This window comes from Anneissia japonica, unplaced genomic scaffold (genome assembly GCF_011630105.1).
Source record: "Anneissia japonica isolate Jap-2015-1 unplaced genomic scaffold, ASM1163010v1 scaffold69_len1423075_cov170, whole genome shotgun sequence".
NCBI classification, from domain to species: Eukaryota; Metazoa; Echinodermata; class Crinoidea; order Comatulida; family Comatulidae; genus Anneissia; species Anneissia japonica.
Window position 1 is genome coordinate 65554 of NW_022748202.1, and position 19124 is coordinate 84677.

Sequence of the window (19124 nt, forward strand, 5' to 3'; positions counted from 1 at the left end):
GCCCACCATTCAATGGAGACGAATTTAAAGCTTTTGCGCGTGGTCTAGGGTTTAAACACCAAAGAATAACTCCATGTTGGCCAGAGGCCAATGGATGTGCGGAGCGATTCATGAAAACAATTGGCAAGGTGTGCAAATGCGCCCAAGTGGAAGGTAAATCACGGAAAAAAGAACTATACAAATTCTTACGCAACTATCGCGCCACTCCCCACACGTCGACTGGCATCCCGCCAGCAACGATAGCAAATGGTAAGCCGTTAAAAACTAAGCTTCCACAGATACCTGAGGTTGGTTGTATGCCAGAAGTGATACATGACAAATTAAAACTCAATGATAAACAGTCGAAACAAAAAATGAAAACATATGCTGAAATTAAGCGACACATAAAACCATCTAGCATCCAAGTGGGTGATAAAGCATTAATCAAAAACTTAGGGAAAGGTAAATTGAAGCCTAAATACGAAGCTAAGCCTTTCACAGTAGTTAAGGTTAATGGTGACATGGTCATTGCAAAAAGAGGCAGCGAAACAAAGGCAAGGAATAAAAGCTATTTTAAGAAAATAGACAAAGGTGATATAGTAAGTGAAAATGCACTACCAACTAGGGATACACATTCTCAGGATTCTCGTCCAAAGAGGCGTATCACTCCACCTAACCGTTTAGACCTTTAATATAGGCTACTATACACAGGCAAAGAATTACTACACGATAAAACTCACGTGTAAAGTACTTTATGAGGTTTATTGTTCAAAAAAAAAAATAAATAAAAAATAAAATAAAATAAAAATACAACGTATATATCACTAAATGAAGTCTGTACTTGTTCTTACTTAACCAAATGTTTAAATCATAAATCACATATCATTTCAGTTAGTAATTTATATACTGTAAATGTGAAGTCATTACTGTATAACATTGTTTTTTTTTTAAAGAGGAAGGAGTTGTAGTGATGTGACTACGTCACGATGTTGATCATATCATGTGACTAGGGCGGCCAATGTGATTAGATGGAAGATATGCAAAATAAAGACACACATAAAATGGACACTTGTTGTAGGGTCGTTATTTGGTATGATGTGTCAATTGAATTGGAGTATCGGATGATTTGTTGCAATCATCAATAAACAATATTAAAATCACCCCCTCCCCAGATCCACCAATGTGAATGCGAGAAAATGTAACTCGGTCGGGGACTGGATAAACATTCTCTTTCCCATCCTTCTCCTCCTCCTTCCCTCTTTATTTAAGGAGAACTTAATGTTCTCGCATGCGCAGATGACTTTAGTGATGCCATTATGTCCTGCTATACCGTCGTCATGCAATCAAAAGCTCCCTAAAGCACACTTTTAATTCAGTGAAACTGTTCTAAATTCTTATAGTGACAATGTGTCATTTTCTCATCACCAACTTTGCATTTAGGCCAAATAAAATTAATTGCTAGTTCCACGTTCCCGCCCTCATCAAATTTTGGAGACTCATGACCAAATTTACTCTTTGCTATTTATTGAAAAACATTCATTTTTCCATGGGCAATAAAAATAATGCCTAAGAAGAATTGAGAACATAAATGGCAGAAATACATTACTAAGATTCATTTTACTTTTTAATTTTCTTTTTTTATATTTCTGCTATTTACCAGTCTGTTTACGGATAGTAAAAAGCAAATAGTAAATACACTCACCAAAAAATAATTTCAAATCCTGGACATGAAACTAACAATTATTGTTATTTGGTCTTAATGATATATAGTAGAATCAAAACAAAAATTTATTTAAAAGTAGACATTAAAATATACTTTGAACTCTGAACATTCTCAGTCGGCAAAAACCAACACAATTCCTAAATTAATCCTACATTTCTTCTAATAGTAATGTGAGTTTTTTTAAATTCCATTTTCCTGAAAATAAATTAGAAATTATTAAGGGTAATATCTAATTATTTTAAAATTTTGTTGTGTAATTTGCAAATTTTTCAGTTTATTGTTTACTTATTTCACCAAAAAACCATTTTAACTATTTGTTTCTATTGTGATTATGATTATACTGACTATAGCAGAATTAATTTTGATCGTGATGATCAAATACACATTTGCAATTGTAATTCTGTCGCTGTACATTTCTATTTTTGTTGAGTGATAGTCAATTTATTGTCACAATTTTATCATAGGAATTTCAGAGAGTGATTTCAGACAGCTGTTGTTGGATTTTTCAAGATGGTATGATGGACTTGGATACATCAATATGCTGAAAGTTCTCTACACAGATCATGTGCCAAATTATATTGAGTTAAGTAAGGCTACTGAAGTGACGTCCTTGCTGCAAAATTTAACTGGTTCAGGGAATTTGAGTCGAACAAACCTCACAATCCTGTACGACACAATAAAAGTAACTGAACAATTCGGCTTCAAATCCAAAATTGCACTTCCACTTTTACAAAGGCTCAAGGAACATGAAGTGTCTAGATTCACACGATTCAGACAATTCCTGTTTAAGCTAGGGATGAAACTGACTAGAGACGATATACGAATGCTTGACGTACAACATAATGAGATGCCTCTGTTGAAGAATTATAAAGACAGCTGGCATTTAATACTGGATCTAGAGCATAGGAAGAAGCTTTGTGAAGAAAAGATTGACAGTTTCATTGAAGGATTACCAAGTTACTTGGCTGTGAAAGCTTTATGGGAAGGTAAACTGCTATAGTTTGTTAAAGAAGAAGTTTAACTATTTTAAATAATTTTAGAACTGATTTTAGCACTCAGTTACATAATATCCCATTTCAGAACAAGAGAATGGCCGTATTTGATTGGTCGTTCTTTGTTAAACCATGCCCACCTGCGCAGTGGTAAAATCCTACTTAATAACGAAGATGACCAGTCAATTAGAAACAAAATGGCTGAATAGTTACCGCGATACAAGCTGCGTAATCAAGATTGCTTTGGCTTATGGCAGTATTTTTCGTAAAAGAAATGTTTTCATCCAGTTTTTGAATTCTGTTAGTTCTGTTACAATTATTTTTTGACTTCAATGTGAGTAAATATTGTAATTTTTATTTTCTGAAATTTAACCTAAATTATATTAATGCAAATGTTGTTTCTAAAATGACCAATTGGCCATGTTTGTTTTGGTCACATGGATAACTTAACACAGATTAACGCACTCTGGTTACGTTAATTTTCGTTGTCAAAGAAGTCTGTTTTACGAACCAGTCGAATGAAAATAATACTCAACGAAAATTCGTAGTCAATGAAGTGAACCAGTCAGATACGCCCAATGATCATGAGAAACATACATTTATTCATCCTTTTAGACAGATTCAATAACTTATTGAGACCTGTCTCCATTTGTGACATCATAATGAAAAGTAGCCACACCAACGTAACAAATGTACACAAGCACGTCATTGCTCTTCAAATGGGCTTTGCTTGGTACTGGTTGAAATCCACTGCTAGATCTTATCAAAATACAAATCATAGAAAAAGTTTTCATATTCTTTGTATTTTGCATTTCACTGTTCCCTGGTATTTTGGTAAGTGAAGATGGCCTTGTGAAAACTAATATGGTGATGCAAGATTTTTTGCTTTAAAATAAAGCTGTAATTATTTATAATAATATTTGATTAATGATATTAACAGTATTCTCTACACCCTTCAATTTTTAGTCCTGAAATTACTTAACATGTATCTACTATTTAAACTATTGATTTTATGTACTCAATAAACTTGACATTACTATATTTCATACTATTGTTTTGCTCAGTAGTGTCAAATAGCTAAATGACTATACAATTCTAATGTGAGCATAAATGTATAATATGAAAATAAATACTTCTCAAATTCAAAAATATCTCTTTATAAGTAATAGCAGAATTATATTGTTGTTTGATTCTCTATTCCAGACATAATCATCAAAGATTCCCTGATAAAAACTCAACAACAAATATATAGGGATTTAAAAAGAATGACACCATCAATCTGGCATAAAAATCATGCTGTAGATATTGCAGAAATATTTACTGAACTCATCTTACATCAGTCAACAAGAAAAGGCAATAGAGAACCAAAAGACAAAGAAAAAGAAGAAAAAAACAAAGAAGAAAAAGATGAAGAGTATACAGGTGAAGAGCATACTGATGAAGAAGAACAAATAGAACAAGAACAAGTCAAGTCGACATGTATAATGAAGGCAGGTAAACCTGCATCATTAACAGAGGTATTAGGTCTTATTAAATCAACAGATGCGTGTAAGGTATTAATAACAGGGAAGGGAGGAATGGGCAAGACTACTCTCCTTAAATATATTGCTTATCAGTGGGCTACTGATGATGAACATGTCTTTGCTGATAAATTACTATTTCTGATGAATATCAGGGAAATTAAAGCATGTGTAAAGTTCTTGGACATGATTGTGAAAAAAATGGATTCAAATGGAATAATTAAAAAGAATGATTTGAATGATAATTCGGTTGAAAATTTCCTGGTCAAACATGACAATGAAATAGTAATTTTGTTAGATGGATATGATGAGTTAAAAAGGGATGTTAAAGACCCATTAGATCTATTTAAAGGAAGTGAATTGCAAAAAAGCACTGTGGTGATAACATCTCGACCTAACAACACAACTGATTTGGTTAAATGCTGTGATGTACACATTGAAGTAAAGGGATTCAGTCCAGGAAACATAAAGAAATACATTCACAAGCATTTTGAATCAATTGGTGCAACCGAAGTTGGTGAATTGCTAATAAAAGAGTTCTTGCTTGATTCAGAGTATACAGTATGTTGGGGTGGTTATCACAAAGAAGCATTTCAATTGTGTTCATCTCCACTGTTATTGCTTCATATTTGTACCATATGGAAACAAAAAATTCTTCTTCCCACATACTTGACAGATCTCTTCAAGGAAATCATTTGTTGTACTTTAAATCAATACCCTAACAGGCCTAGCAATAAACCTGCAATTACTAAGTTTGACAGACTTCCAGATCAGTATATATCTGCCATTTTAGCTTTAGGAAAATGTATGTATGAAGGACTAAAGAAAAATGAACTATCTATTGACAAATATGTTTTGTCAGAGATGGCATGTAGTGAAAAACTAGTAAATTTAGCACTAAATTTTGGATTTGTTTATGAAGATACCCCTGTTGATCCAGGTGATACAAGGGAGATGTACACACCCCCACACAAGTTAATGTCAGAGGCACTAGCAGGGTTTTACTTGGCTAATCAAATTCAGGAAGATCATTTGAAAGCAGAGGAGTATGATGTGATAAGATCTAATGAATACCTACATATGACAAGAGTGTTCACAGTAGGATTTCTTGGTGAAAAAGCTGGTAAATTGCTAAAACTTTGGTTCATAAAGAGGGCCTCAAATTTGTGCTCAATAGCACAATGTTTCAGACATGTGAAAGATGAACATGAACACCATGTACTGCAGGAACTGGATAACAACAGTGAAATGAAAGCATGCTGTGAGCAAATATGTCAGTCATTCAGAAGAATTCTTAATAGAGACAATGACATCAAAAATATGCATCTATTCAAACTTATGTGTTACATTGAATATAAGAATAGGAATTATGAAACACGTCATGAAATCGTAGCGCTTGAAAAGGCAGCAATCTATATGATAGATACATCTAGTGAAGAGTCTTTAAGAATTTCATCCAGGGATTTTGTACACAGCTCAGTTGTAGCACAAGGAGCTTGGCCAACAAAACATTTTTTTGAATATATTTCAAATTGGGGAGAAAAAAGAATCAAAATTCTTTCAGCTGCAATGAAAAATATAGATATGACATATAACAAAAGGGTAATGGACTTCAGGTTTAACCTTAAAGTTAGTTCTTTTTTTGTAATTCATTTCTTAGAACATGCAAGAAACCTATCTTACATAACAGGTTGTCAAGCTTCTGTACTCAGTGAAGTTATGAATGAGTTACACAAAACTCACACTAAGTTGAAATTAACCGAACTTACTATTAACCATCTACAGAATACTGATGGCGGTTTACTAGAAAAACTGTTTGAAGTGGCTCCTAAACTGCAATATTTAAAGGTAGCCAGTGGTAAACTATCAGGCAGCATTATTAAAAGGATTAAATATTGTCATAGGAGGTATGTAGTATTTAGCAGACGTCTATTGAGGCAAAAGTTAAACCTTTCATATATTGATAGTGAATCACTTGCAACATTTATATGGGTAGTTAGTCAGAGCATATATCAGAGTTATAAACATGATGATGTTTTTGATTATCCCGATTATAATTTTTATGATAATGATTTCTGTGATGATGATTATTATTCTGATGATCACCATCCATATGTTGTTTCTTTCATTTTTAGTAAATATTCTCTTACAGCTGATAACCTAACAAAGCTGGTTGAATCAGATGTAAATATGAGACTGAATTGGAAAAGGATAGATTTGAGTAAGATTAACCTGTCATCAGTCAGTGGTAGAACATTAGCTTGCCTTATTAAGATTTCCCCAGACATAAGCCATATTGACATGAGTTATTGCAGTTTATCAGGCATTATTGTTAATGAAATGATGGAGGAATGTGGTAGAATGAATATAGTATTGAAAGACAACATGCTTGAACTAAAGGGCAATGACCTTTCAGATATTGATGGTAAATCACTTGTAGAGTTAGTCAGAGTAATTCATTCTCCTTATGATAAGCGTTATGGTGCTATTGAACCTTTCAGATGGAGTGATTATTCTCTTTCAGCTGATAACCTACAAAGGCTGGTTGAATCAGGTGTAAATATGAGACTGAGACTGAATTGGAAAAGCATAGATTTGAGTAAGATTAACCTGTCATCAGTCAGTGGTAGAACATTAGCTTGCCTTATTAAGATTTCCCCATACATGAGCCATATTGACATGAGTTATTGCAGTTTATCATTCATTATTGTTATTGAAATGATGGAGGAATGTGTTAGGATGAATATAGTATTGAAAGACAACATGCTTGAACTAAAGGGCACTGACCTTTCAGATATTGATGGTAAATCACTTGTAGAGTTAGTCAGAGTAATTCATTCTCCTTATGATAAGCATTATGGTGCTATTGAACCTTTCAGATGGAGTGATTATTCTCTTTCAGCTGATAACCTACAAAGGCTGGTTGAATCAGGTGTAAATATGAGACTGAGACTGAATTGGAAAAGCATAGATTTGAGTAAGATTAACCTATCTTCAGTCAGTGGTAGAACATTAGCTTGTCTTATTAAGATTTCCCCAGACATGAGCCATATTGACACAAGTTATTGCAGTTTATCAGGCATTATTGTTAATGAAATGATGGAGGAATGTGGTAGGATGAATATAGTATTGAAAGACAACATGCTTGAACTAAAGGGCAATGACCTTTCAGATATTGATGGTAAATTACTTGTAGAGTTAGTCAGGGTAATTCATCCTCCTTATGATAAGCATTATGGTGCTATTGAAATTTTCAGATGGAGTGATTATTCTCTTTCAGCTGATAACCTACAAAGGCTGGTTGAATCAGGTGTATATATGAGACTGAATTGGGAAAGCATAGATTTGAGTAAGATTAACCTATCTTCAGTCAGAGGTAGAACATTAGCTTGCCTTATTAAGATTTCCCCAGACATGAGCCATATTGACACAAGTTATTGCAGTTTATCAGGCATTATTGTTAATGAAATGATGGAGGAATGTGGTAGGATGAATATAGTATTGAAAGACAACATGTTTGAACTAAAGGGCAATGACCTTTCAGATATTGATGGTAAATCAATTGTAGAGTTAGTCAGAGTAATTCATCCTCCTTATACTTATGATAAGCATTATGTTTTTATTGAACCTTTCAAATGGAGGGATTATTCTCTTTCAGCTGATAACCTACAAAGGCTGGTTGAATCAGGTGTAAATATGAGACTGAGACTGAATTGGAAAAGCATAGATTTGAGTAAGATTAACCTATCTTCAGTCAGTGGTAGAACATTAGCTTGCCTTTTTAAGATTTTTCAAGACCTGAGCAATATTGACATGAGTTATTGCAGTTTATCAGGCAGCATTGTTAATGAAATGATGGAGGAATGTGGTAGGATGAATATAGTATTGGAAGACAACATGCTTGAACTAAAGGGCAATGACCTTTCAGATATTGATGGTAAATCAATTGTAGAGTTAGTCAGAGTAATTCATCCTCCTTATACTTATGATAAGCATTGTGTTTTTATTGAACCTTTCAAATGGTGGGATTATTCTCTTTCAGCTGATAACCTACAAAGGCTGGTTGAATCAGGTGTAAATATGAGACTGAATTGGAAAAGGATAGATTTGAGTAAGATTAACCTGTCATCAGTCAGTGGTAGAACATTAGCTTGCCTTATTAAGATTTCCCCAGACATAAGCCATATTGACATGAGTTATTGCAGTTTATCAGGCATTATTGTTAATGAAATGATGGAGGAATGTGGTAGGATGAATATAGTATTGGAAGACAACATGCTTGAACTAAAGGGCAATGACCTTTCAGATATTGATGGTAAATCAATTGTAGAGTTAGTCAGAGTAATTCATCCTCCTTATACTTATGATAAGCATCGTGGTGCTGTTGAACCTTTCAGATGGAGTGATTATTCTCTTTCAGCTGATAACCTACAAAGGCTGGTTGAATCAGATATGAGACTGAATAGAAAATGGATAGATTTGAGTAAGATTAACCTATCTTCAGTCAGTGGTAGAACATTAGCTTGCCTTATTAAGATTTCCCCAGACATGAGCCATATTGACATGAGTTATTGCAGTTTATCAGTCAGTATTGTTAATGAAATGATGGAGGAATGTGGTAGGATGAATATAGTATTGAAAGACAACATGCTTGAACTAAAGGGCAATGACCTTTCAGATATCGATGGTAAATCACTTGTAGAGTTAGTCAGAGTAATTCATCCTCCTCATGAGGAGCTTTATGGTGCTACTAAACCTTTCAGATGGAGTGATTATTTTCTTTCAGCTGATAACCTACAAAGGCTGGTTGAATCAGGTGTAAATATGAGACTGAATGGAAAATGCATAGATTTGAGTAAGATTAACCTATCTTCAGTCAGTGGTAGAACATTAGCTTGCCTTATTAAGATTTCCCCAGACACGAGCCATATTGACATGAGTTTTTGCAGTTTATCAGGCATTATTGTTAATGAAATGATGGAGGAATGTGGTAGGATGAATATAGTATTGAAAGACAACATGCTTGAACTAAAGGGCAATGACCTTTCAGATATCGATGGTAAATCACTTGTAGAGTTAGTCAGAGTAATTCATCCTCCTTATGATAAGCATTATGGTGCTATTGAACCTTTCAGATGGAGGGATTATTCTCTTTCAGCTGATAACCTAAAAAGACTGGTTGAATCAGGTGTAAATATGAGACTGAATGGAAAATGGATAGATTTGAGTACGATTAACCTATCTTCAGTCAGTGGTAGAGCATTAGCTTGCCTTATTAAGATTTCCCCAGACATGAGGTATATTGACATGAGTTATTGCAGTTTATCAGGCAGTATTGTTAATGAAATGATGGAGGAATGTGGTAGGATGAATATAGTATTGAAAGACAACATGCTTGGACTAAAGGGCAATGACCTTTCAGATATCGATGGTAAATCACTTGTAGAGTTGGTCAGGGTAGTCACACCTTATGATGGTACTTTCACTTGGAGTGATTATGCTCTTTCAGCTGATAACCTACAAAGGCTGGTTGAATCAGGTGTAAATATGAGACTGAATGGAAAATGGATAGATTTGAGTAAGATTAACCTATCTTCAGTCAGTGGTAGAACATTAGCTTGCCTTTTTAAGATTTTCCCAAACCTGAGCGTTTTTGACATGAGTTATTGCAGTTTATCCAGCAGTATTGTTACTGAAATGATGGAGGAATGTGGTAGGATGAATGTAGTATTGAAAAACAACATGCTTGAACTAGAGGGCAATGACCTTTCATGTATTGATGGTAAATCACTTGCAGAGTTGGTCAGGGTAGTCACACCTTATGGTGGTACTTTCACTTGGAGTGATTATGCTCTTTCAGCTGATAACCTACAAAGGCTGGTTGAATCAGGTGTAAATATGAGACTGCATTGGAAAAGGATAGATTTGAGTAAGATTAACCTATCTTCAGTCAGTGGTAGAACATTAGCTTTCCTTTTTAAGATTTCTCCAGACCTGAGCCATATTGACATGAGTTATTGCAGTTTATCAGACATTATTGTTAATGAAATGATTGAGGAATGTGGTAGGATGAATATAGTATTGGAAGACAACATGCTTGGACTAAAGGGCAATGACCTTTCATGTATTGATGGTAAATCACTTGCAGAGTTAATCGGGGTAATTATTCAGCCTTATGATGATGATGATGATGATGATAAAACTTTTCAGATGGAGTGATTATTCTCTTTATTGTTAATGAAATAATAGAAGAATTTGGTAGGATGAATATAGTATTGGAAGACAACATGCTTGAACTAAAGGGCAATGACCTTTCAGATATTGATGGTAAATCACTTGTAGAGTTAGTCAGAGTAATTCATCCTCCTTATGATAAGCATTATAGTGCTATTGAACCTTTCAGATGGAGTGATTATTCTCTTTCAGCTGATAACCTACAAAGGCTGGTTGAATCAGGTGTAAATATGAGACTGCTGAATTGGAAAAGCATAGATTTTAGTACGATTAACCTGTCATCAGTCAGTGGTAGAACATTACCTTGTCTTATTAAGATTTCCCCAGACACGAGCCATATTGACATGAGTTATTGCAGTTTATCAGGCATTATTGTTAATGAAATGATGGAGGAATGTGGTAGGATGAATATAGTATTGGAAGACAACATGCTTGCTTTGGAGGGTAATGACCTCTCAGCAAGACAATTTCTCCTGCCACAACAGCTGCAGCAGCTCCAAGCACAGATACTGGCTTAACAATATTTAGCTCGGAATCAGCCGATATCAGATCCCTTGATGATAGCTGTGCAGGGTAAACATGGAAAGTTTTAAAAGACGATCCAGTTTTGTTGTATGGCGGCATGCTCTTGCTACACAAGTCTTAAACTAATTCTTTATTCTGATTGGATGTTATTGTATGCCTGTATTTGATTTAGGGCAGTAACATCCACTCAGAATTAAGATTTGGTTTAATACTATTTTGATTTTAATTCTCATTGCTTTTTCCATGTTTGTCCTCATGTTTATTGGTCTACTGTAGGTTATAGTAGGTACAGGGGCAGTCCAGAGGCGGAAGGTTGTTCAGTGCGAAACGAATTCCTCAAACTTTGACTGTAATATCTCAATCATTAAACACTCTTTTTTGTTTCTAAAGAAAATGTGCCAAAAATATGAAAGCAACATGAATTAATTCACATATGACATTGTTATATATATTAAGAATCAACAACTGTCGCAAGTGTGAGCATGCTAGGCCAAGAAAGTCAAAGATGCTAGGCCAAGAAAGTCAAAGATGCTAGGCCAAGAAAGTCAAAGATGCTAGGCCAAGAAAGTCAAAGAGTGTGACGATAACACCTCTGCTGGTATAGTGGGCCTCGAATAGCCTATGAATTTTCTGTTTACTACTCTGCAGTTTTGCATTTTATTTGAATGGATGGAGTAATTACTTTGCAAATAATCATTACAGTAACATAAATCATTATAGTTGCCTAAAAGTAATATAAAGAGTCAGTTGAATGGGTTGCATATATCCTGAAAAATATAGGGAAACACTGAATAAAATGGTTAAAGCTGGTCAAGTTTGAATATAAACTATAAATATAAGTTTTTATTAATAGAAATTTGTCCTGGCCTATATTTTTGTTAACTAGTAATATAAAGACAGTCAAATGGATTGCATATATCCTGAAAAATATAGGGAAACTGAATAACTATGAATATAAATTCTATAAATAATATGTAGAGATTGATTTTCACTTCGTAATAGTCTGTGTCCAAGCCTGTAGATATATTTTGATATACTATTTTATGATGATTTACTGTGGAACATTTTCAGGTCAGCAATTGTATACCTGCTGATAAAACTTTCACTAGAGTTCCTAAATAGAGTTCTATATACGAATTTTCACTACTATTACTAAACCATACTGTATATTTTGTCTGTCCCTTATATGATTTTAATAGCTAGAAGCAGTTAGATATTGAAATATATTTGTGAACTACAGCCATACATAATTTAGTGTTAAACCAATACATTTTTAGTGGTATTTTAGAATTTGAAAAGACTACAATTCAATTAAAGAAATCCCTGGCATGTGTCATTTATTTGCATTTACTGTGTTTTGTAATTTAAAATTGTGTGTATATCTACAGTACCTTGTTGATGGGGGAGCAACATTCAACATTTTGCCTCATCTAGAACAGTTGGAAGCAATAGACTGATAGAAGCTGAGGCATTGGGTGTGATAGATGCATGTATATATTTTGATTGCATGTGTTACGTATAGTAATAGAGTGTGTGTGTAATTAGTACCACAATAAATATTGTACCTGTGAAACTAGGTGAGGGGTGGGGTATGCTAGTAACAACACTACAGATCTGATCTGTGGTGTTGTTACTATGTTCCCCCATGCATCCCGATACGATAATATTTTGATTTTGCTTTAAGAGTACAGAGAGCATTTTCCATCAGGAAGTCTTCCCCGATAAACTGTATGAACAATGTAACAATTTGAAAGGCTTTCAAATTAATTACAGACAGTAAAATTACATGCAATTTTATAATCTTTAAAGCAAAGCTTTCATTTTTGTGCCAGGTCATAAAAATAATTTACTGATGAAAATAGTTGACAGGCCTATGATGAAAATTCTATCTCTGGCCTAAATTATTTTTCAATTTTAAAAATTGATTAAGCAATATAAAAATAAATAAAAATAAATTTTTATACCTCCTTGCAATTATCAAGCTTTTCAAATCCTTTACACTGTTGGCGTTTTCACAGATTTTTACCTTTAACTATACTGAATAATGCTGGCTGCGCTTGTGGTTAAGCTGTCAGCATATCCAGAAGAAGACATGCATTTTAAGATATTTAACCATACAATATTTGTAATTCATCAAATTTTGGCCTAACCAATATTTACAAAGGTCGAGATTGTTGTATCTTTACAATAAAACGTTTTTTATTATATATTTTAGTATAATTATATTGTTACTAGCTGACAAATGTTATTCCAAATCATTACAAATGAATCAGTAAGTTCAAATTTTTTTTTCATCTATTATTATACTCATCTCCTTTCATTCCTTGAAATTCACCATATTCAAACAGAAACAGTTTTAAAAATAAATATATTTAAAAGGTGACCATAAATTTCATAATAAAGAAACTGATGAAGTAAACCATAGATTTCAATCAGTTTGGCCAAAACATCATCCCACAGACCAATTGTGTGTCAAGTGACAAATATTGTACAAATGTTGTATCAGTCATGATGTGCCTTGTTACAACTGCTAATGTAGAAAACAACAGCAAATGTAGCAACAACCGTTACCTTCCTTAGTTCTTATTAAAGTTTTACGTTTCATTAAAGCTGAATTGGATTATCATTTCTTTTCAATATATATACTGTCTCTTATACACATCTAGATGTGTATAAGAGACAGGTTCTATTATTGAATGATAATTGTTATTATCTTGAAGCTGTGACAAGAATAGATAAATAAGTAGCAGTACTTTAACAAAAGTATAACGTGATCATCCAATCAAAAAACAGATAATAAGCAGTCAACCAAGCTCATGCGTCGTAATAAACAAAGAACATAAATAAAACAATACAATAGAACAATGGGGCAGGTACCTAAATAAAGTCAAAATGGACACACCTAGAGAGCCTAAACCAAGTATTACATGGCATAAGAAGTACTGAACAATGTAGTATAAAATCATACGAATAAAACAGGCATAGTAACCAATAATGCGAGTTACATCTAAAAAATATGCCCTCGGATAATAAGTATTAATACTTATTATCCGAGGGCATATGATTTTATACTACATTGTTTAGTACTTCTTTATAAGCAGATTTAATTAAATCCTCCAAGGCATTTCCATCCACCACCAGCCTACAGCTCTGTCCACACTATCAAATTTGATGTGAACAGTTTGTGAGATGTGCCCATGAGCATGATGATGTCATGTTATCACTTTATAGTGTGGACAGGGCTTTAACGCATTCCTGGAAGGCTACATGTACTCTCTCACTGATGAATGTGTACAAGTCTCCCTCAACTTAAAGACCACTTTTGGGACCAGGGTTTTCATGGTCTTTAACAGCTTTGGTTTCTACTTAGAATAATAAAAATAAAAGACATTTGTGAATTTGGGACCACAGAAAAATGGTCTTTAATTGGAGGGGTCTTTGATTAGAGGTAGACCTGTACTTAGAGATGTGGAATAAAGGTGTGTTCACATTGGATTCATTTAAAATCAAGATGAAGGCTAACTTTACCTTGGTCAAATCTTACTGCTGTTTGTACTTGGATTTAAGTATGCAGTAGGTTTTAATTTAGTAAGATTTTGCGCATGTGTAGTCGGTATGGAAAGCATACGTGGAAAGCATGGTGATGTGCGTGGTATGTAGTGGTGCATGGAAAAATAGCCTGTATATTTTTTGGCAACTGTGACAGTGACTCGGTTATTTGCGGCATATCTTGGATAATTAGACCAAGGAGAATGTTACGCAGGCTGTTCACACATAAGCAATTACTTACTCACCCTTGGTTAACTTTTCTTGTTTCTTCTATCCACTTCACAATGACAACTTCCTCTGGTTCAGAGTCCCAACAGGTCCACACGGTATCCTAAAGTCCTTCATCTCCCTCAGGCTTTGTCGGAACGCGGCCATCATATCGGGCTGAATATGCACCATCACTCCATCTTCCACTATGCTGGATTTGGCTATTAAGCCTGTGCTTGCCTTCAGTGCTCCATTGAAAACCACAAAGCTAGCTCCAGTAACTGTAACCAATGTTATATTTTTGAACAATAAACATTGGTTACAGTTACTGTAATCAATAAACATTGGTTACAATAACTGTAATCAATGTTTATTGTACAATGAAAGAAATGGATGTAATTCTATGGATTTTTTATTTATTTTTTAAGTTGAACACTGGCGAGAAGGTAATTGTGCAAATAAAAGATACATGTTTTGAGTCCCAGGTAAATCATCAGATCTCCTGCAAACAGGGGACAAGCATAAAATGCTTATAGGCCCTTCATTAATAAAAAAAATAAAATGAATGGTGCAAATTTGAATATGTGGTCAGACCATCTCTTTTCCATAGTTTACCTTGCCTCGGTTTGTTTTGGATGTTGATGGCTTGCGTTTGATAGTTTGCCATATCATTATGGATGCACACCAAGTGAGAGTCAGCTTCAGTGCTGAAGTTGGCCGCCACTGCCATCACATGCTCATTCGAATTACTGATCACTTTCATGATCTGCAGAAGAATTTGCAAAATGTAAATTTTTAAACACACTACATGCCGTGTGGTATAAATACAAGACTTGGACTTAAGCTGGGCACTCACTCCCTGGTTGTACGACTGTTACACGACGAATCCAACTCCGCTCCCCATGAGCGCTAGACGACGCGACGCTGTTTGCTTCAACGATGGCAGTCTAGATGGATTGTCATTAAAAAAGATATGTAGTGTGCGCGTATTCACGTTGCGTTCTTCATAGAATCGACCATCTTTACAGCATCACTCTCAGTCTCATGACAGACATTCAGCGCATTGTTCAAATGATTTAAACAAAATCAAAAAAAGATGTAAAGCGTGCACTGTTATGTAGATGTCATTGTAGAAATATTGTTTATTGTTTTTATTGTTTACACTCACCTCATCGTATTTACTGTTAGGAAAGTTTATCCTGGTTTCTTTTTTCTGCATATGAATCATAATCCCCGGAATTTGAGGTAACATGTATTGATAATTCTTAAAATCCTGAAATACCATAAGAAAAATTATATATTTCAATAATGAATAACACAAAAAATCACTTACTGCAATGCACCAGTCCGGTATTATTGAGAGCACTAGACTAGTATACAAATAATGAATGTTTATGAGTGCAATGGGGTAGAATATTTCATGAGGTGAAAGATTGGATGTTCTATTCAACGAGGCATAGCAGAGTTAAATAGAACATCCAATCTTTCAACGAATTGTACGAATAAGAAACATTCATTATTTGTTATTTTATGCAACACTTGCTGTCTCTCTCTGGATTGCCTGCATGCTCTTCTTCAACAAAGACCCATCTTCCTTTTAAAGGCCGGTATAAAACCGGCCTAGCCCTAGGAATCGATCATGTGTGTTTGTTAGACATGCGCATATTTCTGACCCTGTTCTGATTTATTAACACTCCAAAAAAGTCCATAGAATGATGCTGTGTGCCAATCTCAAATTTTTGACAATCGCCTAGTTTTGCCTGAGTTAGTTACAGTCCATAAGGCCTTATGTGGCACACGATGCGAAGCAAGATATAAGGCCGGGTAGGAACTGTTACTAGTGATGATCAGCTCCCCACTTGGTTATGGAGCATCTTGAGTCCTAAATGATCTGCCCTCCGGCCTCATAGCGAGACATGGTTAAAAAACATTGTCCCAAGTGAATATCTCTCTACCCGCGCACCAAGCCTCATAACAAGAGAAGGTTATAGGAATTCGGTAGTCCTAAATGATTACCTTTCCATTACCCAATCCTTATAAATACGGAATAAATAATATAAATTAGCCGGTATCAGCAAAGAACGTACTTTGAATGTTATGACTTTAGCTCTTCAACAAGGGGTATGAATGGGTATGTTATAAGATACACAATATGTATTTGCATTACTATGTTACTGTTTAAAATTATACATTAATAATGTGAAGATAATGTGGAGATTTACAGTGCAAACTGTATTTAAAGAGCTGACCAATATTATTACATGCAGAAACATGTTTGTATCAATTTTTTTTTAAAAATAAAACAGATGTCATTTTGCAACTTACTACGTAATATTGGCATTGATTTTTCAACTTTCGGGTTCTCTTCAACAACATACTCTGAAAACAACATGAATCAAATTAAAAAACTGCAATACCATTAAATTTTGTCATTAATACTGATAACAAAAACGATAACAATATTAATAAATATAACAAAAAGAGGTTGTAGAGGTATTTTAACGATCATTTAAGCAAACTATATCTCGACATTTTTAATATCATTATTGATATTAATCGCTCAATTTTAAAAAGTATTTATTTATCTGCAATTGTTGCTGCTTTTTGTTTATTCTTTGAGGCATGATGCCTTTTGCAGTCACTGTAATGTTCCTTTTTTATTGTTACTGTTTGCTATTACTTTTATTGTGTTTTTGCTGATATTGTTTGCCTTTGGTTATTATTGCTTATGTTTTGTATTTATTATTATTATTATTATTTCTTATTATTGCTTTTTTTGTTATCATTATTATTTTGTTGTTATTGTTATTATTTATATAGTAAAGCAACATTAATGATATTATTCTTTAATATTTCATTATATGTTACCATTTTGGGGATCAGTCAGAGAATCAATTTCAGTTTATTTGATCCTCTTCCTTTTGTTACATTCTCCCATATTTTGCTTACTATAATTACTTTTCTTTTCTTGTAATTTTTTTTTCCAAATTCTGTTTTACATAAAATGAATAATTGTTTTATGTTCAAAAGGAAAAATAAACTTTACTTTGATTTGATTTTTATGTCATCATGATCATATTTGCGTGTGTCGCATTTTTTTTGTCAATAAAATTTGATAGTCTGGACAAGGCTTTCTGCTCAAATTTTCTTTTACAAAAAACTGTTGTATGCCCATATATAGACATGATGTGCCTATATATGGTCATGATGTGCCCATATATAGTCATGATGTGCCCATATACAGTACTGACTAGAGGACTTTCTACATTCCTCGCGTGGATCGTGCGTGTGTTTCACGAGTAAAAAGCGTGGGCCATTATTCTGCGAGTGCTCAATTAACGCGTGAATGATTTTACTCGGCATACACTTCCTGGTAAAAATCGGAACTTGCGGTCCACGAACGGTCACGTGGGCGGGTAAAGTTGTTTATTCACAATCTCTTGCCATGCTCTTACTAAAGTTCCTTCACGACATATCCAAGCGTGCTGTTACGTAATCTGAATACACTCCTTTGTCTCTATTGTTATTAGTACGAAGAGTCTTTCAGGCGTGGTTGATTAATAGATTTTGAGTATAGAACAATAATTGCATGCAGTAGTTAATTTTAGAAAAAATAAAATCGTTTAAGTTTGTAATTCCCAAATAAAACAATCGTCTTATTATTATTTACGTAACCGTTGTCTGTTTTTATTAGACGTAGTAAGTCAACACATTCATCTTATAAATATTTCAAATACATCACTTTCCGGTATTCTAGATAGAAAGATATGGAAAATCCCTCGCACACATTTTCCCACACACATTCAACTTTTAAACATTCATTCGTCATAGGTCAACACTGTACGTATCCCACCACATCTAAAACACTCTTGCTTATTATTATTGTTATTAATAGCCGAAATAATATTCAGAATATATCGAAATGCGTTAACAAAATGTGATTGATGTAATTTATTAGATTAAAAAGGAATAACGTAACGTTGTCTTTGAATCTGAAATATGCTTGTTGTCACTATTTTTTATCTATAGTTATTAATAGTTGAAATGACAAGTGTTATTTACTATGATTTTTTTTGTTTTTCAGGTCACCGAGTACTACAATATTAAGATGTTATGAAAGCATACTAGAAACTAATACAAATGATAATGTATTTTTATACGTTGTTCGTAATCAAATTCGATCAAATTTTGCATTAAGCTAAAGCTTACTCATATTTACTTTTCATTAAACAACTATTATTCATTGAATTTCCGTGGATTTTTTTTTTTACATACAGACATTCAGTGGGAATTCCCAAAAACGTAAACAAGGGAGTTGCTGCAAACCATTGTCTACCCGGTGAAAATCTCACTGTCAACACACGTATTAATGATAGTCAAAACATAGTTATACCC

At 33.9% G+C, this 19124-nt stretch overlaps 2 protein-coding genes across 3 annotated transcripts in view; one reads left to right on the forward strand and one right to left on the reverse strand.

The window, feature by feature from the left end:
• Window positions 1-6300: 6300 nt before the first annotated feature.
• On the forward strand, window positions 6301-10693 carry LOC117120778. Of its 2 annotated transcripts, XM_033265864.1 has the most exons (3): window positions 6301-6774; window positions 8665-9355; window positions 9707-10693. In XM_033265864.1, the coding sequence occupies exons 1-3, from the start codon at window positions 6405-6407 to the stop codon at window positions 10431-10433; spliced, it is 1788 nt and encodes a 595-aa protein (XP_033121755.1). In that variant the 5' UTR covers window positions 6301-6404; the 3' UTR covers window positions 10434-10693. The 2 variants fall into 2 exon arrangements, with proteins under 2 accessions (XP_033121755.1, XP_033121754.1); XM_033265863.1 differs by having other exon boundaries at window positions 8665-10693.
• Window positions 10694-14837: 4144 nt separating this feature from the next.
• Window positions 14838-19124, reverse strand: part of LOC117120762 (zinc finger protein 493-like) — a 21248-nt gene continuing 16961 nt past the window's right edge. Inside the window, exons 3-6 of the transcript XR_004447417.1 lie at window positions 17055-17108; window positions 15898-16002; window positions 15345-15495; window positions 14838-15010 (exon numbers count right to left, since the gene is read on the reverse strand). The gene's annotated coding sequence lies outside the window, so the exon portion shown is untranslated. The remainder of the gene's footprint in view (window positions 15011-15344; window positions 15496-15897; window positions 16003-17054; window positions 17109-19124) is intronic.